A 19,289-nucleotide genomic window follows, 5' to 3' on the forward strand; every position below is an offset into this window, starting at 1 on the left:
TAGGCAAATTTTTAGTATGCTAAAGAAAGCTAATGAAATAGTATTGATAACTCTACTCATGAGAATTTAAGAGACAATGGCAATACACAGTAACTCAGCTCAAAACAATCTATACTTGGTTATAGAACACACAGAAAAATTTTCTATCGCCTACACACTTTCTCTCTCATTTACTCCACTTCGTAGATGGCCTTAATCCCTTCTTGTCCCAGTCTTTCACGTCATCAGCCTACGATAGAGACTGATGTAAGAAACTGACCCATAATATAGATTATTATACCTACTTCCTCACCTATAAAGGATTACTCACCTTACAAACACCTATAGGACTGAGGTGAGGATTTAACAAGGTCATGCGTGTAAAGCTCAGCGCCTAACACACACTCTGCTGTGCTCAGTCCCTCAGTCGTGTCCGACTCTCTGTGACCCCATGGACTCTAGCCCACCACACGCCTCTGTCCATGGGATTCTCCAGGCAAGAATACTGGAGTGGGTTGCCATGCCCTCATCCATGGGAGCTTCCCCACCCAGGGATCAAACCCAGGTCTCACGTATTGTAGGCAGATTCTTTACCAGCTGAGACGCCAGGGAAGTCCTAACACACACTATGTATTCAGTAAGTCTTAGCTTTATTGTTTTCATATCACTGACAATAATAATAATAAAGTTTTGTGGAAATATCAGCTATTGCCCTTGGGAGGCAATCACCTAAATTAGAGAGTAAAGGATGTCTTCCTTACCTCAGCCTCTGGAGAAGCAGCTTCCAGGCATTTTTGGGCTGCTTCTTGAGTCATGAACTGGGCAAATGCACAGCCTGCACAGAGACAAAACCAGTGAGATCCCAAACTCGCACGGCCCACTGGAAGCCAAAGACAACACTACGCATGGTGGCAGCCTGACTGAAGTGGAAGGGGTAGTAGCATCCTTGTGTTAAGTACAATGAAACTTAACTAAAAAGTACTGTGTCCAACACCAGGGGTTCAAGACAGGCAAGACGGCACACCTGCTCATAATGGAATTTTATTATTACTGCCTTCATCTTTTCTAATGCTTCTTAGAAACTTTAGTTGCACCATCTCATGCAATGAGAAATATCCACAAGAAATACTAGAGAAATTCCAGGCTAATGTTTCAGTATTACTTTCTACGTGCTTGTTAGAGGACTAAAAAAAAAAAAAAAAGTGAAGCAACAACCACTTAAGCCTGAAACTACAGATCTCACTGTCATCAGAGTCCCTAAGGAGGCATCAAGTGAGGGCAGGTCTAGTTCTTGGAGTAAAAGTCCCTGGCCTCTACCCTGTGAATATAGTGGTGAACTGGAAAGTCATGAGCTCAACTTTTGACTCCTGCTATAGAATTTCCACAGGTATACCTTTCACTGGTTAGAGGCAGGGCCTATCAACTACCCTAATCTTTTGCTTTTGATAAAAAGCAGCTTTTATAAGGGAAAAAAAAAGTTCACTTTACAGTAAACTAAAAAAAAAATTAAGTTCCATAATATTTTGTTAGCATTCCTATAAACCTTAATTCTTCCCTCACAGAGGAAGGCAGTGTCATATTTCCTAGAGCTACTGGGGCACTGACCCTTTGCCCCTCTAAGAATGAATGGCAGCCAACTAGCTGCAAGGACGCATGTGGCAGGCCAACCCAAAGGCCACATCTAGTGAGGCCTTCCCTGCCTTCCCTGCCTCCTGCAGGCAGGGCTAAGTACCCCTGCATCCCTCCCCTGCCCCACACTCCACCCAGGCCATCCTCCACTCCCATTTCTATTATGGATGTCAGGGAGCATCTTCCCTAAAAGACTTGAATGTCTCAGGAAGAAAGCTCATGTTTCTTGGCTGTTTCTACATCCAAAGCACCTACCATGACATCCACCGTTAACAGATAATCAATAGGAAGCAACAAGTAATACAGAAAGAAGTTCAATATGAAGAAAATGAGGTGGGTTCTTCTCTCTGAATGGGTACGAATGTTATCATGGGAATTTCCAGGGTATCTACTGGGTCAGTTTTAACACTTCCCCAAAAGTCTTCAGATAATACTTAGCCCTTCCAGGCAGCAAAACAGCAGCTGACAGGGATGAGGGGTAGGAGGCAGCCAAGGCTGTGCAAGTAGGCAGAAAAAGTGCCAGGAAAATCTAATATGAGCTAGGGAAAGACAATGTATCATGGGGAAAAAAAAAAAAACTATGCTTATTAAAACCATTAACTCTCAGCTAACATTAACAGACCAAGAAAGAGATTGAGCAGTTCAACCACAGACTCCATTCTAAAAATGTCAACCCAATACATTAGGGCACTCAGAAAGAGATAAAAGAGATGACCAAAGTCAAGCAGTATCAGACAGTACTTGCAACATTCTATGCAATTCTAGTTGCCCATTTTCAGAAAAATAAAAATGGAGAAGGTCCAAGAAGTATAATTGAGTATCAGAGCTAAAAGCACCTTAAGTGATTACTCTAGTTGAACCCACTCATTGTACAGATAAGGAACGGAAGCCCACAGTGGTTAAATGGGTGCCAAAAAATCATCCAGCTGGTGATTTAGCTGGGATTAGACCCCTAACCTCCAGAAAGCAGGTTAGTCTTTTTTCCATTACACTACCTCATTTTACATCTTCTATAGCTAAGTAAAAACTAAAAATGATCAGGTTTCATCAAACTGGAAAGTAAGACTTAGAATGGAGGTAATTAATCCATAGATAGGCTCCAGAGAGCTCCAAAACACTCAGAAATGGCATTTTTATGAGGATAGGGTTCAGAGTTCTTGCTAGATCTCAAAAGGATCAAGAACCAGAATGAATTAAAAAGTCACTGCTTTAGCAGAACAACTGCACTTGATAAAAATCAAAGATTATGAATGGGTTGAAAAGATGCTTATCTAACAACAGTATATTAGAATGAGGAGTGGTCAATCTTTAAGCTCAAAAGAAATAGCTTAGGGGGGAAAAAAAAAACCAGCACCACCACTAAGGCAGCACTTCTGCTTTTCCTTTTGACTGTTGGCATTGCAACAAAGTTTCCATCAGCTTCCCTCACTAACAAAAGCAACTGAAAAATATCTCTGTAATTTCAAGCACTGTGGAATGATTAATACCCATGAGATGCTATCACATTTGAAATTCAAAGAACAACAAATGGAATTCATTACCCTAAAGTAAATAAGCAAGAGCTTAAAAAGCTTAGACAAAATTACGGCTGGCAACACCATGACAGATGCTGAGTCTGACATCACTGGAAGACAACCTCAGAATGTCCTTGGTGCTTCTATGGATCACAGAAACCTGGATGACGGTGGACCCCTGGGAGGGCACATATTATGCTCTCATGTAGCCTAATCAGTGCCCATGACAGTGGTCTCAATCGTTTTGGGCCTGACCAGATGACAGCAAATACCTTTAGAATGCTCTGTGTCTGGATGCAAGACAATGCGGACATATTTAAGATCTCCAAATTGCTGCAGGAGCTCTCCAAGGTCTTCTTCCTCTGAGTCAAAGGACAGGTTTCTATGGAGGACAATCAGGTCACAAGAGAGGTCAATTACAAAAGTGAGACCCTGTGTTCCAGTACCAGGTGAGTGAGTCAGACATCATCTGGAGTGGGTCCTCGGAACCACCCTCCCCAAGGATAGCACCAAGGGGTGACCCCCACTAGCCAGGCCACTGATGTATGACTCTGCCCATCGGCCATAACTGACTGACCTTCCTCTGTTAATCAGATTCTCTCTCCCAGGAATATAAAACTTGAACACACATATACAAACATCAGAAGTTGCAGACACAGATTCACCTCAAAACAGCAGTGTGGGGAGCTGAAAATGTTCTGTAACATATATATGTATCTCCACATATAAAGGTATATGTATATCTGTGGCTATATACATGAAAAATGTCACTGGGTTGTACACATACTTTACAGAATACATGTTATACCTCAACAAGGGATAAAACAAGAATGAGTGTCTTCAGACAAAGGATCACACAGTCTTCCACAGCAAAGGACCCAGCAAAGGGCCCTTCTTGAGGTTTGCTCTTTGACAACCTTGATTCTGTGAGCTACCCTAACGTTCATCCAACAAACCAGGTTTTTCACTTAAACTGGCCGAAATTAGTTTCCCTGAGAACCAAAAGACTGACAGCAAATGAGAAATCAAACATCTCAATGTCTCCTCTGCATTCCTATGAAATCTAGGTTTCAGCTAAAAGTTTACAAAAGTCAGAAAATCCTTCAAAATAGTAACTCAAAACCAAACATGGTAAAGTTTATTAGCTAAGTACAAAAAAAAAAAAAGAGGAAGAGAGAGAGAAAATTACTATTTCCCTTGATGGGATTAAAAAATGTTGGAAGGAGATTTTGTTCTACTAAACTTCAACATAGTGTAAAGGTTCTTAACCCAGTTATGCACAGCCTTCCAGGGGCAAGAAAAAGAGTTCCAAATAAATATCTACAATTTTACTTCTCTTTTGCTCAATTAACAGCTCCATCAACAGTTTCATCTTATTGAGCAACCAAGATAAAAAAGATTTTCTGCAATAAGACACATCCTAGCTACATTATTGCTTCTAATTTGCCTCATCGTGTTCATAGCCTTCTCTCTTTCATCCCTTTACTTTCCTAAATTCTCTTTAAATTAAAAAGATGTGTAAGGAAGGGAATCTTGGTACTGAGGTCACAGGCTTCTAAGTGTGACATTCCTCATCCCTATTACACAGAATTCTCTACAAACATGAAATTGTTTATATGGAAATTCCAAATAACACAGTAAAAAAAAAAAAAAAATGGAGAGACGTGCTATAAAAGAAGAAAATGGGCTACAGCACAGCATGTATAAGCTGAAATCATCCTTGTTAAGTATTTACGATATGAACACATGCAAGGGTATTCCTTGAGTAGTGATGAAAGTTAATTTTGTGTGTATGTCTTTTTGCCTATTCATTTCCTAAATTTCCCACAATAAACATAAATTACTTGCATAATGAAAACCATCTTTAAAAGATTGTACAAGAGAATAAAACAGAAATCTCTAAAATAAGACCCAAATAGCCCTAGCAAAAATGGTACTTAAGAAAGGACGAAAAGGCCGTTGAGGTGTGCCAAGGACATCCCGACTTCCTGAAAATGCCAACCTACGCAGTCAGTGCAACTGAAACAGCAAAGGCAACATGACACGGTGTCCCCCTCTCTCGCTTTTCCAGGAAACAGACAGGATGCTTCACTTTATGGACGTGACTTTAGATCAGTCAGGCGTGAGGAGAGAATCAACTCGGGACAAGAGGTACAATCCCTCCCCAGCACTCACCCTAAAACAAAGGCCAGAAGCAAGATGCTTCTATTAATAACAGTTGAAGAATTCATTTGTTCCATTGACGCCACCCCAATTACAAAGAATGAAATCTAAATGAGGACAAGATACAAAGACCCCCGCTGTTTATCTCCTGTGTATAGTCGATTCTCCCACACGTTTCTCATCGTGTGCTACGTTCCTAGGCAGATGTGCTGATGGTCTTACATGCATCTAACTTTTTGGCCTACCTAACAGAATTAGTGGAAAAAAAAGAAGAAGAAGAAGGGAGAGAGGAAGAAGAGAAGAAAAACTTACGAAGGCAACAGAAACAGCAGTTCTCCAGACAGAAAGTCATACCTGATAAAGACAGTCTTCCCTTCATTCACATCAGAGGGTAGTTTCCTCTTCTTCCTCTTCTTCTTTGAGACTTCTATATCCAAAGTAAAAAGAAAACCAACAAACTGAATTTAGGACTAGTGCAAGCCTTACAACAAAGAGCTAAGTTGTTAAATATATAAAGATCTTACGTAAATTAAGAAGAAATCCAATTAAAAATGAACAAAGGACATGCAACTAAATATATGAAAATCCTCAAACTCACTCATAATTAAAGAAAGACACAGCACCAGAAATGAGATATTATTTTTCACCGAAGATTGGCAAAAATCAAAAAAGATTAAATTCATTGTGGTAAGGGTGTGGGGGAAAATGAGAGAGAAAGAGATTCCCCTACACTGTCTGACAGTAAACTTTCTAGAAATGTAAAATGTAGAACATCCAAAGAGAAAAAAAAATACATTCACATAGACAAATATACATTACACTTTACACCAGTGCATATACATTCATGTTTTAGCTTACAGAAGTATTATACTGACTATCCTCAGATACACAAGAACACTGGTTGTCTGGTGGTTTAGTCGCTAAGTTGTGTCCCACTCTTGCGACTCCATGGATTGTAGCCCATCAGGTTGTCTCTGGGGAAGGGCCTTAAGTGGCTGTGGATTTGGGTTTAAGGGAGATTCACTGATTTTAAGAACTGACATATATGCTTATATATATGAAGAAAATTTCTGGAAGGATACAAACGAAATAACAGCGGTTACTTTGGGGGACTACTGGGAGGACTGGTGAGGAACTTTTAGTTTCTGTATTACACCCTTTGCACCACACATATATTTTAAATTAATTTTCTCTCATTAGTGTCTATCAGTCATTTTTTTCAAGTCAAAGAAGAGACAGCTGAATCTGGTTGTAGAATTAAAGGTCTCTCAGTTCTCTCAGTGTACAAGCTTCTTTGCTTCTAAGGTGTCTACCATTGTCTCCTCATAGAAAAAGTTTATTTCCTCAGATTTCTCATATGGTCAAATCAACATGCCAGACTTACAAAAAAGGGAGAAGGGAGACCTGATTAGTGAATAAAAACCTCCAAAGAAACTAAAGGACCACTTACTGACCACTCTTGATTCTGTAATGACCTGCCTCACTCAATAAATAAGTGGAGTTTGAATCCAACATTCTTGATGAAAGTTTGGTTAGTTTTACAAAATGCCCCAGGAGGTCCTTTATCCCCATTTCAATTCAAAATTGTGGTTTATACTCCACTACTGGCACAGAACAGTAACAATGATAATATTGTAGTAGTCATTCTACCATTATCTACCAATGATAATATTGGTAGTCATTCAGTTCAGTTCAGTTCAGTCGCTCAGTCGTGTCCGACTCTTTGCAACCCCATGAATGGCAGCACGCCAGGCCTCCCCGTCCATCACCAACTCCTGGAGTTCACTCAGACTCACATCCATCAAGTCATTAGTAGTAAAAAAAATTTAATCTTCACAACTCTATGTAGTTATTAGAGCCATTTTATAGATGAAGAAACTGAGTTATAAAGACGTTAAGTAACTTGTCCCAAAGTCATACCTCAAGAAAGGAGCAGAGATAGGATTTGAAACCCTTTGCTAAACAAGCTACACCTGTGATCTCTAGGAAACATGGGGTTTTATTTTCTTAATTCACTCCTGTTCACCCAGTATCCAGCACTGCAGGCATTCTGAATATCTGCTGTCTGAATAAACCAAGGTGTGTATATCAGAAAAAATATCAACAACCTCAGATATGTACATGATACTACTCTAATGGCAGAAACAGAAGAGGAACTAAAGAGCCCTGAAGAGGGTGAGAGAGGAGAGTGAAAGTAGGCCTAAAACTCAGCATTCACAAAACTAAGACCATGGCATCTGGGCCCATCACTTCATGCCAAACAGATGTGGAAAAGTCGAATCAGTGACATATTTTATTTTCTTGGGTTCCAAAATCACTGCGGATGGTGAATGCAGCCATCAAGATGCTTGCTCCCTGGGAAAAAAGCTATGATAAACCTGGACAGCATATTAAAAAGCAGAGACATCACCTTTCTGCCAAAGGTCTGTATAGTCAAAGCTATGGTTTTTCCAGTAGTCAGATGTATGGATGTGAGTAGTAGCAGTGTTAGTCACTCAGTCGTGTCTGACTCTTTGTGACCCACCAACCAGCTCACCAGGCTCCTCTGTCCATGGGATTCTCCAGGCAAGAATACTGGAGTGGGTTGCCATTCCCTTCTACAGAGGGTCTTCCTGACCCAGGGATCGAACCCAAGTCTCCTGCATTGCAGGCATATTCTTTACCATCTGAGCTACAGAAAAATCAGCTGGACCATAAAGAAAGCTGAGCACCGAAAAATTGATTCTTTTGAACTGTGGTGTTGGAGAAGACTCTTGAGAGTTTCTTGGACTGCAAGGAGATCAAACCAGTCAATCCTAAAGGAAATCAGTCCTGAATATTCACTGGAAGGACTGATCCTGAAGCTCCAATACTTTGGCTACCTATGCAAAGAACTCACTCTGGAAAAGAGCCTGATGCTGGAAAAGATTGAAGGCGGGAGGAGAAGAGGATGACAGAGGATGAGAGGGTTGGATGGCATCACCAATGGACATGAGTTTGAGCAAACTCCGGGAGATGGTGAAGGACAGGGAAGCCTGGCGTGCTGCAGTCCATGGGGTAGCAAAGAGGCAAACACAACTGAGCAACTGAAAAATAGTTAAAAAAAAAAAAAAAGAAAAGGTACATTTTTCTATCCTGACAGGTTCAAAAATCACTGTCACATGCAGCATCTATTACAACAATTCAAACAGCAAACACTGGGCATTTATTTGCACACAATTTGGAAGGGTATGCACAGAATAACATTCATTCATCAGTTCCAAATTTGTTTATCTACATTGAAAAAAAAAAACTCTGCAAATGCAGAAGTGTTTGTTGGTCTTTGCTTGTTTTCTTGCCAATTCTTTGGGACTGAAAGTCACGGAGCCAGATCAAAACCTCCAGGAGAACAAGGATTTTTTTTTTCAGTTCAAAGTTTAACATTAGTAGGTGTTCAATAAGTGTTTCTTTTAAGTGAATGAAGAGGAGAGGGGACTTGTTTTGCTGAACTGGATGGAGTAGTGGAATGCCAAGATTACATTCTAGTTAGCAGAACTCAAAAACTGCCTCTACATCCATCCTAGTTACCGCTAAAGCCAGAAGATTCTATCAGCAGCCATCTCACATCTAACTTCATAAGACTCGCACATTTTTTAGAAGACTGTTGGAGTGAGTGAGTGAGTGAAGCCGCTCAGTCGTGTCCAACTCTTTGCAACCCCGTGGACTGTAGCCCACCAGGCTCCTCTGTCCATGGGATTTTCCAGGCAAGAATACTGGAGTGGGTTGTCATTTCCTTCTCCAGGGGATCTTCCCAACCCAGGGATCGAACCCAGGTCTCCCACATTGCAGGCAGACGCTTTAACCTCTGAGCCACCAGGGAAGCCCTTCTTTTCTAAAAAAAAAAAGACAGTAGCAACAAAGGCAACTAATACCATTGAGAGTCTCCTGTAGGGAAGGTACTCTTCTAAATGTCAGGAGATGAGGACCTCTAATATCCAATCACAGATGAAGTAATGAGGACACTAGAGGCAAGGACTTGACCGGCCCATACAGCTGCAAATCAAAGAGTCAGGACTTGAACCCACGTGATTTGACTCCTAAGCCCACGCAATGAAAGGCAGAGATGACTGCTAAAAAGAACTGACCTTTTCCGATAAAAAATTCTGAATTCAGTAGTTTGTTGCTATAATAATGGATTACTTTATTGCTGCTGTTAGTCTCCATCTTGGAAGGTGTCAGTGATTCAAGTACCTCTGATTTTGAGTAGCATATCCTAAGCTGAGTTTCTGGGGTTTGCTAACACTGTTGTTGTTTTAGTAACTATGTTGTGTCTGACTCTTCTGCGACCCCAAGAGCTGCAGCCCACCAGGCTCCTCTGTCCATGGGATTTCCCAGGCAAGAATACTGGAATGGGTTGCCATTTCCTTCTCCACTGCTAACACTGTAGACACTTCAAATAATACTCTTAATCACTGAGGGGAAAAAACACTCTCTTTGGGTTTTCAAATCTACTTCATATAATTTGTTGTTTACAGACAACAGCAAGAATGGAAAAATACAACAGGGATGGAAAAATGAGTTTGTCACATTTAATAGAATGTAATTTTAGTACAAAAATAAAATAATTAGATTAATGAAAGAGGACCTACTTTGGTGGCAGGATGCAATATCCTGTTTATCCAATTATTCATTCAACATGGATAATTCAGACAGAGAGAGAGACAAGACCTCAGCAGTAAGCTAGGTTTTAAATTCCCTAAGAATCTTAATCCTCAAAACCACTCCAAACTCATTTAAAAAACAAAAATATCTTTAGAAGAAAGGAATATAAAAGTTTCCCTTTCAGCATTTAAACACAAGTTTGACAGGACATCCTAAGGTCCTATTTAAAAAGAGGCCCGAGTGGAACTGATGCCCACTTCTCAGTAAACTATTTTAAATTTAAGTGTCTATAAAAAGTCCAGGCAAACCTTCCTCCTCTTGCTCTTCACTGCTGGTATCACTCTGAGCCAGGTCCTCTCCACCATCAATACTATCTCTTTCCTCCAGGTCGCTGTCGTCATCAGAATGCTCCTCGTCACTGCTTTCTGCAGGTGCTGGCCTCTTGACCTCCCTGCAATGGCACAGATCAGAACTGAGGTTCTGGGCTGAGAGGGGGCCCTATCCAACTTCACCACTCATGCCAATTCTCCAATGTTGGGGCCAGGGAAAGATACCACCTTCCTCTTAGAGACAGTCCTAAATCTTCCTCTGTTGTCTCAGAACACACTGAGCCACGTACCTCTTGTGAATCTGTACAGGTTTGGGCAGCTTTGATTCTTTATCCTCCTCCTCCTCCTCCTCGTCATCATCATAATCACTCTCATTCTCCCCCTCCTCCATATCCTCTTCTTCCCTGCCATTCTCTTGATCCAATTCCTGATGTTCAGGTTCAGGCCTCTTCTCCTTACCTTCATAGTCGATAAAGAAAGTTAGGAATTCATCGAGTATCCAAAACAAGGTCATTTAAACAACAGTACCTAACACCCCAAGTTACTGGTTCCTATGGTCTTCCAGACGCTCATATATTTTTCTTTCTCTACCTAACAGGAGAAATTATGAGGGAAAAAAAAAAAGCAAAAAACAAACAACAAAAACCCCTCATCCCTGAGGTTTCCTTGGAGACTGTTCCATTCATCAGAAGCCTTAAGGTTAAAACCTGGCTCAGCAACTGAGCCTCTGCAAACAGCCCACCACTGTGTGCCACGGCCAGCACAGGGAACACTCTGGAGCCCAGCTATGAGCTTTAACCTCTGTGGGTTTGTTCTCTGAGCTCCTGGTGGCTTAAAAGCCAATTGTTTTCTAAATAAAACTCAAGTCTCAAGCGTCCCTATTTATAATGTTCCATCACTCCGTATTATGAAAACTGGGGAAGGACAGCAAGTAGTAGGGACAATGAACCTGGGCTCCACTACTCACATCCACATCGAGGAGTGAGCTTGGACTCAAAAGGTCCTGTTTTGGGACCAGATCACCAGATGGTACAATGCGGACCTGCACACAGTTAGGACACACAACCCCGCCTACTCCACACCACTGCATCTCACCTGGGACAGAAGCAGACTGTGTACTTTTATATTTATCCTTTGCCACAGCCCAATCCACAGCCACCGTCCGCCCTGTCAGACACAAAAGTAGCATCAGAAAGGCGTTCTTCTCTTTAACACTCCTATTTCCTATAAACAACTTCCTAGTCATCAAAGACAGTAATGGAACCAAAGGAGGCATATAAACTGCAGATTCAGAGGCTGTTGGTCCTAAAACAAAACTCCTGGTAGGTATCTATTCTTTTAACTCTTAACCTTTTTTTATCAATGAACAGAAGTTTTGCCTTTCTACACAGTCACAACACCTGGGATAAGATAGACTTAAAAAAAAAAAAAAAGCGTTAGTACAGTGCTTCCAGTTAGATCAAGTTTCCAGTTAGATTAGCAAGAGGGAAAACAGACATTCTGGAATAATCTGCACATTACTCAGAAGTTAGGAAGTCTCCAAGCCAATCCCTTCTTTAGGCAGAGTACCTGGTAAATCAATACCCAGAGTAACCTCAAGGTCAGTTTAGGAGCCCACATATGCTTAATAGGGATCATAATCAAGAGGGAAGAATCCGCTAATCTCACATTCCCCTAGACAGCAATCTGCCTGTATGTATATCAATGATCATTTCAGCAATGGTTTCTCATTAAGAGATTTAAAGGACACTCATCACTGAAAAAAGAAAAAGAGAAGGCTGGGAAGGGTCCTGTCGAGTTTAACCCTAAGATCAAAGCAACTTCTATATTAGCTTCCAGGATAGTTCCAATATATATATATTCTATATATATGAGACTCTCAACAAGGCAAACACCTTTCAGAAATGTAGAAAGTGGGTTACTGTGTTAATCTGCATGAACACCAGAAATATCTGAGTCAATAGGATGGGCACAGAAAACTTACCTTTTATCTCTTTCATGTTCATGCCTTTGAGAGCCTTTCCTGCTTCTAGGAGGTTTTTGAACTGAACAAAAGCAAAACCACGCATCTTTCCATCTGTGTGCAAACATAACAAAGAAATCAGAGGTAGCAGGAGGAACCAACAGACACTAAGACAGACTATACAGCAACCTGGACTGGCGAGAAGGCTCAAATCCTGCCAGCCAGTCAGCCCCCTGCCCAAAGCAAGAGCCTTTATCCTGCTGACGTTAGCCTGACACAGGCTCAAGAGAGCAATACATTTCATTCGTCTTCTAAAAGGAGTTCTGATCTAACTAAAAACACCATCTGGGGAATAAACACTATTCTGTGTCAAGCACTATACTTTATATATGCCATATCATCTGGGGCTTGGAGAGTATGACCCCAACCTTCTATTTCTATTTCAAATAGTGCTTAGTTGAAAGGTGACATGGAAAAACACCATTATGTAAAATAACCTAATCCACACAAAATAAAGGTTGGCAGGTACCTGGTTTCCTGGGGATATTTACTTCCAGGATAGTTCCAAACTGAGAAAATACTGTTTTCAAGTCATCTTCTGAGCACTGAACCGGAAAGTGAGAAAGAAAGAGATGTTATCACGGCAAATAAATATAAAACATCAACTATTAAATTAGTTCACTGGGAAGAGCTAGAGTATTTTTACTCCTTTTAAAATTTTGAGACTAGGACATCAAACATTCCCAAGTAGAGGACACCTTGCTTTGTACCTAAATGGTAAAAAGGACAGACGTGAGAGAGCTTGTCCTCCTCTCCCAATCTCAGCAGTGGTTTCCACAAAAGGAAGACATCTTCATGCTGTCTATCCTGAATAAATTCTTGTTTATACAGGCCCATTTTCTGAATTCAACACTGCTAAAGGTCATTCCCAGGAGGAATGAAGCCCAATTATACCACCCTGGCGGGGAGTTCAACCAACAAGCAGGCCCTGGCCCCAAGAGCCTTCAGAACAGTCAGTGTTTCCTCTCTCTTACCTTAAAGCTCAGGTTTCGAATAATTAATCTGGCTTTCTTATCTGCCACTTTGGCTTTTTTAGGCTTCAGCTCCTTCTCTGGGGACTCTGAATTTTCTGAAAAATAACAGGCAGTGAAGTAAGTCTGTGATCCTCTCAGCCCAGAATATCACAGGAAAGAAGTACTAGCAACAGAAGGCATTTATCTCAGGGTTTAGTACGGCAATGCCCAGCAACACCAGGTTTTCCAAACTCATAAGTAAACAAAAGACTAAAATGAGTAAAAAACACACTGGATGATTCTGGACATCAAAAGAAAATTCAGGAAGCTTTTAGGTCTAGATGCTACCCCCAGCCAATCCACTGTCCCCTCGATCCTGGGGGAAAACTCCTTTCAGTTACTAGAAACTCACCAGTTTTCCCCTTTTCCTTGGACTTATTTCTCAGTTTTTTCTTGGCAATGGTCACGTTGATCTTGCAGCCTTCAAAGGTGGTAATCTCCTTGAGGGCCCTCTGAACATCCTCCACCATAGAAAAAGTGACATAGCCGAAGCCTCGACATGCCTTACTCCCTGGAACAGTATGGGGTGGGGAGGGATTAACAGTAAGCCAAGATCTCTAAACCAGTCAATTCTCACAGCCCTCAACTGGCAGATATACAGCCAGGCCAGCCAGTTATCAGTTGGCCAAAGTTCTCAAGAGGAAAAGAGACAAGATTAACGTGAGAGCCACCCCCCATCTCCTTTTTCCTCAAAAATTGTTAGGCTTCCTCTTCTAATGTGGTGTCTTGGCTGTTAGCTCCCTTTCTTCCATCTTTCCTGGTAATCTCAAGAATATGGAGGACCCATAATATGCATCACACCTCCAAAGAACAACTCAACATCACACAGAACAAAACATCACCAGAGAAGGTAGGAAAGATGAGGATGGTAGCTTCAAAAACTACAATGAAATAATTCAGTTGCCCCTCCTCAGAAAAGAGGACAGATCAGCAATGAATGCTGGGGGCCCCGAGAAAAGAACCTCAAACAATAAACACTGCTTCAGGAGCCTGCAGATACTATTACCGTTATTACCAAGCCTTAGAAATCAATATCAAATTAAACCTTTCCAAAGCAGCTGTAAATCTCTTATCTCATTTTGTCAGAACATACCAAGAAGGGAAAAGCCAATATTATCATCGCTTTTTCCCAAAGGAATTGTTGAACAGTTGCAAACGTCAACTGTAACTCACCTTTGCCCTTTCTGGTATGCTTTTTTTTTTTTAGTTTAATATTTTTGTGTAGTAAAATTTTAAGTAATTTACTGCATCAAAAAAGAAAAAGACCAAGCAGAAAAAGACCTACTACCCAAAAAAGAAACAAAACTCCACACGCTCTCCTTTACAACTACACCCTTACCTGCTTTAGGGTGCAAGCCTTCTAACACGGGACGCTGAGCCACATAAACTGGTTAAAGTTGACACCTGGCACTAGGAAAGCATACTATATATATTTCTTATCCTTGAAACTCCTTCTCACAAAAGCCTGCCCACTCACCTTTCAGAAAACAAGAACAAGAAAAATCAGGGCCCTTCTTGATCAGTACAACCAAAAGTATAAAAAGCAGCTGAAACGTGAAGGAGTTTGCTGACAAAATAAAAGCATGTAGTCACAAAAAAGCCTACAGTCACAAAAACACCATCCATTATAAACAATTACAACAATCCTGTGAAATTATTCCCATCTTAAAGAGGGTAAGTGGCAAGTTCAAGTCACCACTAGTGGTAAGACCTCATCTGCCATCCCCTCCCTCCCATCCTTTGAAGTAGAGTACTCAATACATTTGGCTGTCTAGACAGGAAAGCAACTTTTTTGTTGTTGCTGTTTAATGGGAATAGGAGCTTTTGTTAAAGATGCTGACTATGTACATAGCTACAGGTAAGGTTACACGTAGCCTATATTCTGAGGACCCAAAGGAGAATTCCCATTCAAAGGCCTGCTCTTCCCTGGAACGCAACCAAGCATTGCAGAGCAATGTTTCTCAGACTGGTTTGATGACCTACAGTAACAAATGTGATTTATAGTGGACCCAGTTGTTTATATACTGAAAAAAAAAGTCTCATGAAAACTTCTCCTTTACCATATATAGATATACTACTATTTCATTAAAAAAAAAAAAAAAAACACAAAAAAAACTCCAGTCATGAACCACTCAAGACCCACAAATGGACAATGATCTGCCATTTAAGAAACACTGCTGTACAGCACTCTCATTCTCTCATTCGCCCATATCTATACTTAAAATGATAAAGGCCCCAGCTGTGTGTATACCAATCAGAGCCATGTCAGTGATCTTAAATCTAATTTCTGTTACTAACAAAACAGAAGATAAGGACGGAGTGATTATTAGCGCAGTTTTAGGACTGCCTATTCACATACTCTGGTACCATGGGGGAAGAGAGGGGTACCCAAGATATTACTTCAAACCAGTTGCTAGCCTGAAAGGCAAGAAAGCAGCCACCTACAGCGACAGATTGATGACTTGGAAGGAAGCTAAATTTGTGTTCTGGGCAACATCAGGTGCCATGTAATATAGTCTAGGTAAGAAGAAATGCTTCTACAATTAAAACCCTTACAATTCTTACTCATTCTAATACATGCTAACCCTCCTTCATAGTGATGCCATGAACATCAAATAGAATGAGAGGCATATGGCAGTATTCCACAAGTCAGTAAATACCTCCAGTGGCTCAAGTCAAAACCCCTGGAGTCAGATTTGACACTTTTTTTCTCAGACCCCAAATCTGATCCATATTCCAATCATGTTTTACCTTCTTCACTGCTAGAGCACCTGGTCCAACCCCATGAGCTTTCACCTGGATTACCACAAGAGCCTAGTAACTGGTCTCCTGTCCTATTCTTAATGGCCTATTCTCAGCATGGCAGTCTCAGAGAATCTTTCAAAATGCAAGGCAGATCATATTCACTGCTCCCTGCTCAAAATCAGTGGTTTCCTATCTCAGAGTAAAAGTCAAAGTCCTTTTGATGGCCTGTAAGGTCCTACATGATCTGGAAGGACCAGGTGGCATCTGCTAATTCTCTTTCCTTCACTCAGTGCACACCAGTAGGCCTGGTCTCGTCTATATTCCTCCAATATACTATACGCACTCCTCTTCAGTATCCTTGAGCTCCCTCTGCCTAAGCTGTTCCTCGCACTGAGAAACCCAAGTTCACTTTCTCACATCAGTAAGGTTTCCCCATGTCTATTCTCCACTCCTCTACAGGTTCCCCACCACCACCACCACCACCACCACCCTATCTTTCTTCCCTGACTTATTTTTCTCCTCAATATATATCACCATCATCACTATATATTTTGCTCATTGGCTGTCTTCCACATCCTGAACACAGATCAAGGCTTTTGGCCTGTGCACTAATGTATCCCGAGGACCTACAACAGTTGCCTGGATCCTAGTAAACATTCAATTAATATTTACGAAATACATAAATGGGTGAATGAATAACATATTGGTTAAGAGCTCGGGGTCTGGTGATCAAATTCTGAATCCACTTCTTACTAGCAGTACGAACTTAAGCTGAAGTTACTAAATTTCCCTAAGCCCTAGATTTCTCATCTGTAAAATGGAGTTTACTCTCCACCCAACAAGACTGATGGGGAAATTAAAGGAAGTAACAGATGAAACTCAAGCACCGCACCTGGCAGTCAGCTGCTTCTCAGTAAGTCTTAGTGGTGTTTCATTAAGTCCAGTTCAGTCGCCCAGTCGTGTCTGACTCTGCAACCCCATGGACTGGAGCACGCCAGGCCTCCCTGTCCATCACATTTATTAAGTTTTTCACTAATAAATGAGATCTTGTATGTGAGCGCGCATGATAAACAGGAAGCCTACATAAACTTAAGGGGCTGACTTGACTTTCAGAAACGGCTCCTATGGATTTATCTAGTGTAGAGTCCGTTTGGAAAAGAAATTCAACTTCCAAGGCCTTTCATTTAAGGGCTCACTTAAGGCTGGAAGAATGTCCTCTGCCTCCATCCGGCTCTCGGGAACCCCAACTCTGTTCTCGATCGCCCCGCCCCCTACCTTTTTCGGTCACCACGAAGCACTGCTTGACCGGCCCCACCTGACTGAATAGCTCCTCCAGTTGTTCGCTGCGAGCCGAGGGCGGGAGGCGGCCCACAAACAGGGTCAGTCCGGCCATGAGGCCGAGAAACTGGCGCGCAAGGTCGCGCACGCGAGTCAAGTAACTGGCTTTAGTAAGAGGACCACGCTTACTAAAGTTGCCGGGAGACTCCGGAAGTGCGCGTCACTCAAAAGAGTCCGGAGGAAGACGTAGAGGAAAGGGAAAAACCATTCCGGAAGGGAAGAAAAATAGTGCCGCCTGAGGGCGGAGCTTCCTGAGCGGGGCTCCACCCCCTAACCCAAGTACCGCCCCCGCCTCTGTAGGGAAATTTGGCTTTCCTTAGGAGAAGGGCTCGGAGAAGGCAATGGCACCCCACTCCAGTACTCTTGCCTGGAAAATCCCATGGATGGAGGAGCCTGGAAGGCTGCAGTCCATGGGGTCGCTGAAGGTCGGACACGACTGAGCGACTTCACTTTCACTTTTCACTTTCATGCATTGGAGAAGGAAATGGCAACCCACTCCAGTATTCTTGCCTGCAGAATCCCAGGGACAGCAGAGCCTGGTGGGCTGCCGTCTATGGGGTTGCACAGAGTTAGACACGACTGAAATGACTTAGCAGCAGCAGCAGGAGAAGGCAATGGCACCCCACTCCAGTACTCTTGCCTGGAAAATCCCATGGACAGAGGAGCCTAGTAGGCTGCAGTCCATGGGGTCGCTAAGAGTCGGACACGACTGAGAGACTTCACTTTCACTTTTCTCTTTCATGCATTGGAGAAGGAAATGGCAACCCACTCCAGTATTCTTGCCTGCAGAATCCCAGGGACAGCAGAGCCTGGTGGGCTGCCGTCTATGGGGTTGCACAGAGTTAGACACGACTGAAGCAACTTAGCAGCAGCAGCAGCAGTTTCTAGGCTTATTACAATCTAACTTGCTGGGGATCGATACCAAACTCAGCAGGGCAGGCAGGAGAAGCTGTTTTTGCTCTGGGTCTAACCCAGGATCTGACACATAGTGGATGTTTAATAAATATTTTCTAAAGTGCCTGTGTTCCAGGATCCAGGAGACCCAAGATTACGTGCATAAAACACAGCCATAATGCAAGTCAAAACAAGTAATCACATATATCATTTGAACAAATTTCCAGTTCTCAGAGAATATGAGACATCTGTCACACTTTAACAGATAACTAAATCTGTGCCTTTAACACTTCGCTGACGAAGCTATTAAGGTTCAAATAGGCACAGATCATAATCATTCTTTCAAAAAATATTTACTGAGCTCCTACTATGTGCCAGGCACTAAAGATAAAATTGATGAGCTAAAAAAAGACAGGGCTCCTGCCTTCATGGAGAATAGTTTTGGGGAGATAGACAAACATCAGTACAAAAAAAACTTACAAGTAAAGCAAAGCCTGCACCATGCAAGATCACAAGAGAACACACCCAGAACAAGCAATTCATCCAGCTTACACAGACCTAGAACCCAGGTCTTCCCAGAGACAGCTTTCCTCAGGTCAGCTTATTAGATGGACCCAAGGCTGTGTAATCTCACTGGCCAGGAGATCTGGGTGCTCCTGGATCCTGGAACACAGACAGTGTTTGCCACCCCATTGGGCTCAGGAACTGACCTGTGTGCAAGACTGCAGCACCCTGCATAACATTTGTATAGAACAAAAGTACCCAATGCGACTTTTTAGTAATTACTTTTAAACGGTATAACCTGAACACAGAGCAGGTAGAACATTCAAAAAGTACAAAAGGTACAGTGAAAAGGGTTCCCCTTTCTCCTCAAACCCCATCTACTTTCCACATATTTTGGATTGGTGGATAACTGGTTGATAGTGATGCGGGGAAAGGGAAAACATTTAACATTAGATTTATGAAACCCTAACGCCAAGCATTTATGCTTAAAAGAAAAAGCCACAGTTATTTTTAAACACATAACTCAATGGAGGAAGTA

General features: G+C 41.9%; 1 protein-coding gene across 1 annotated transcript in view; it reads right to left on the reverse strand.

Moving 5' to 3' along the window:
* The window catches only part of RBM28 (RNA binding motif protein 28), a 32,443-nt gene extending 14,898 nt beyond the window's left edge, over positions 1–17,545 (reverse strand). The window contains exons 1-11 of the mRNA XM_061414621.1: positions 17,291–17,545; positions 13,623–13,781; positions 13,232–13,326; positions 12,727–12,802; positions 12,219–12,311; positions 11,330–11,401; positions 10,525–10,693; positions 10,214–10,356; positions 5,640–5,712; positions 3,395–3,504; positions 741–814 (exon numbers count right to left, since the gene is read on the reverse strand). Of these exons, the coding sequence (XP_061270605.1) occupies positions 741–814; positions 3,395–3,504; positions 5,640–5,712; positions 10,214–10,356; positions 10,525–10,693; positions 11,330–11,401; positions 12,219–12,311; positions 12,727–12,802; positions 13,232–13,326; positions 13,623–13,781; positions 17,291–17,408 (1,182 nt within the window). The 5' untranslated portion in view covers positions 17,409–17,545. The remainder of the gene's footprint in view (positions 1–740; positions 815–3,394; positions 3,505–5,639; positions 5,713–10,213; positions 10,357–10,524; positions 10,694–11,329; positions 11,402–12,218; positions 12,312–12,726; positions 12,803–13,231; positions 13,327–13,622; positions 13,782–17,290) is intronic.
* Between the last annotated feature and the right edge of the window lie 1,744 nt (positions 17,546–19,289).

Source organism: Bos javanicus, chromosome 4 (genome assembly GCF_032452875.1).
Source record: "Bos javanicus breed banteng chromosome 4, ARS-OSU_banteng_1.0, whole genome shotgun sequence".
NCBI lineage: Eukaryota > Metazoa > Chordata > Mammalia > Artiodactyla > Bovidae > Bos > Bos javanicus.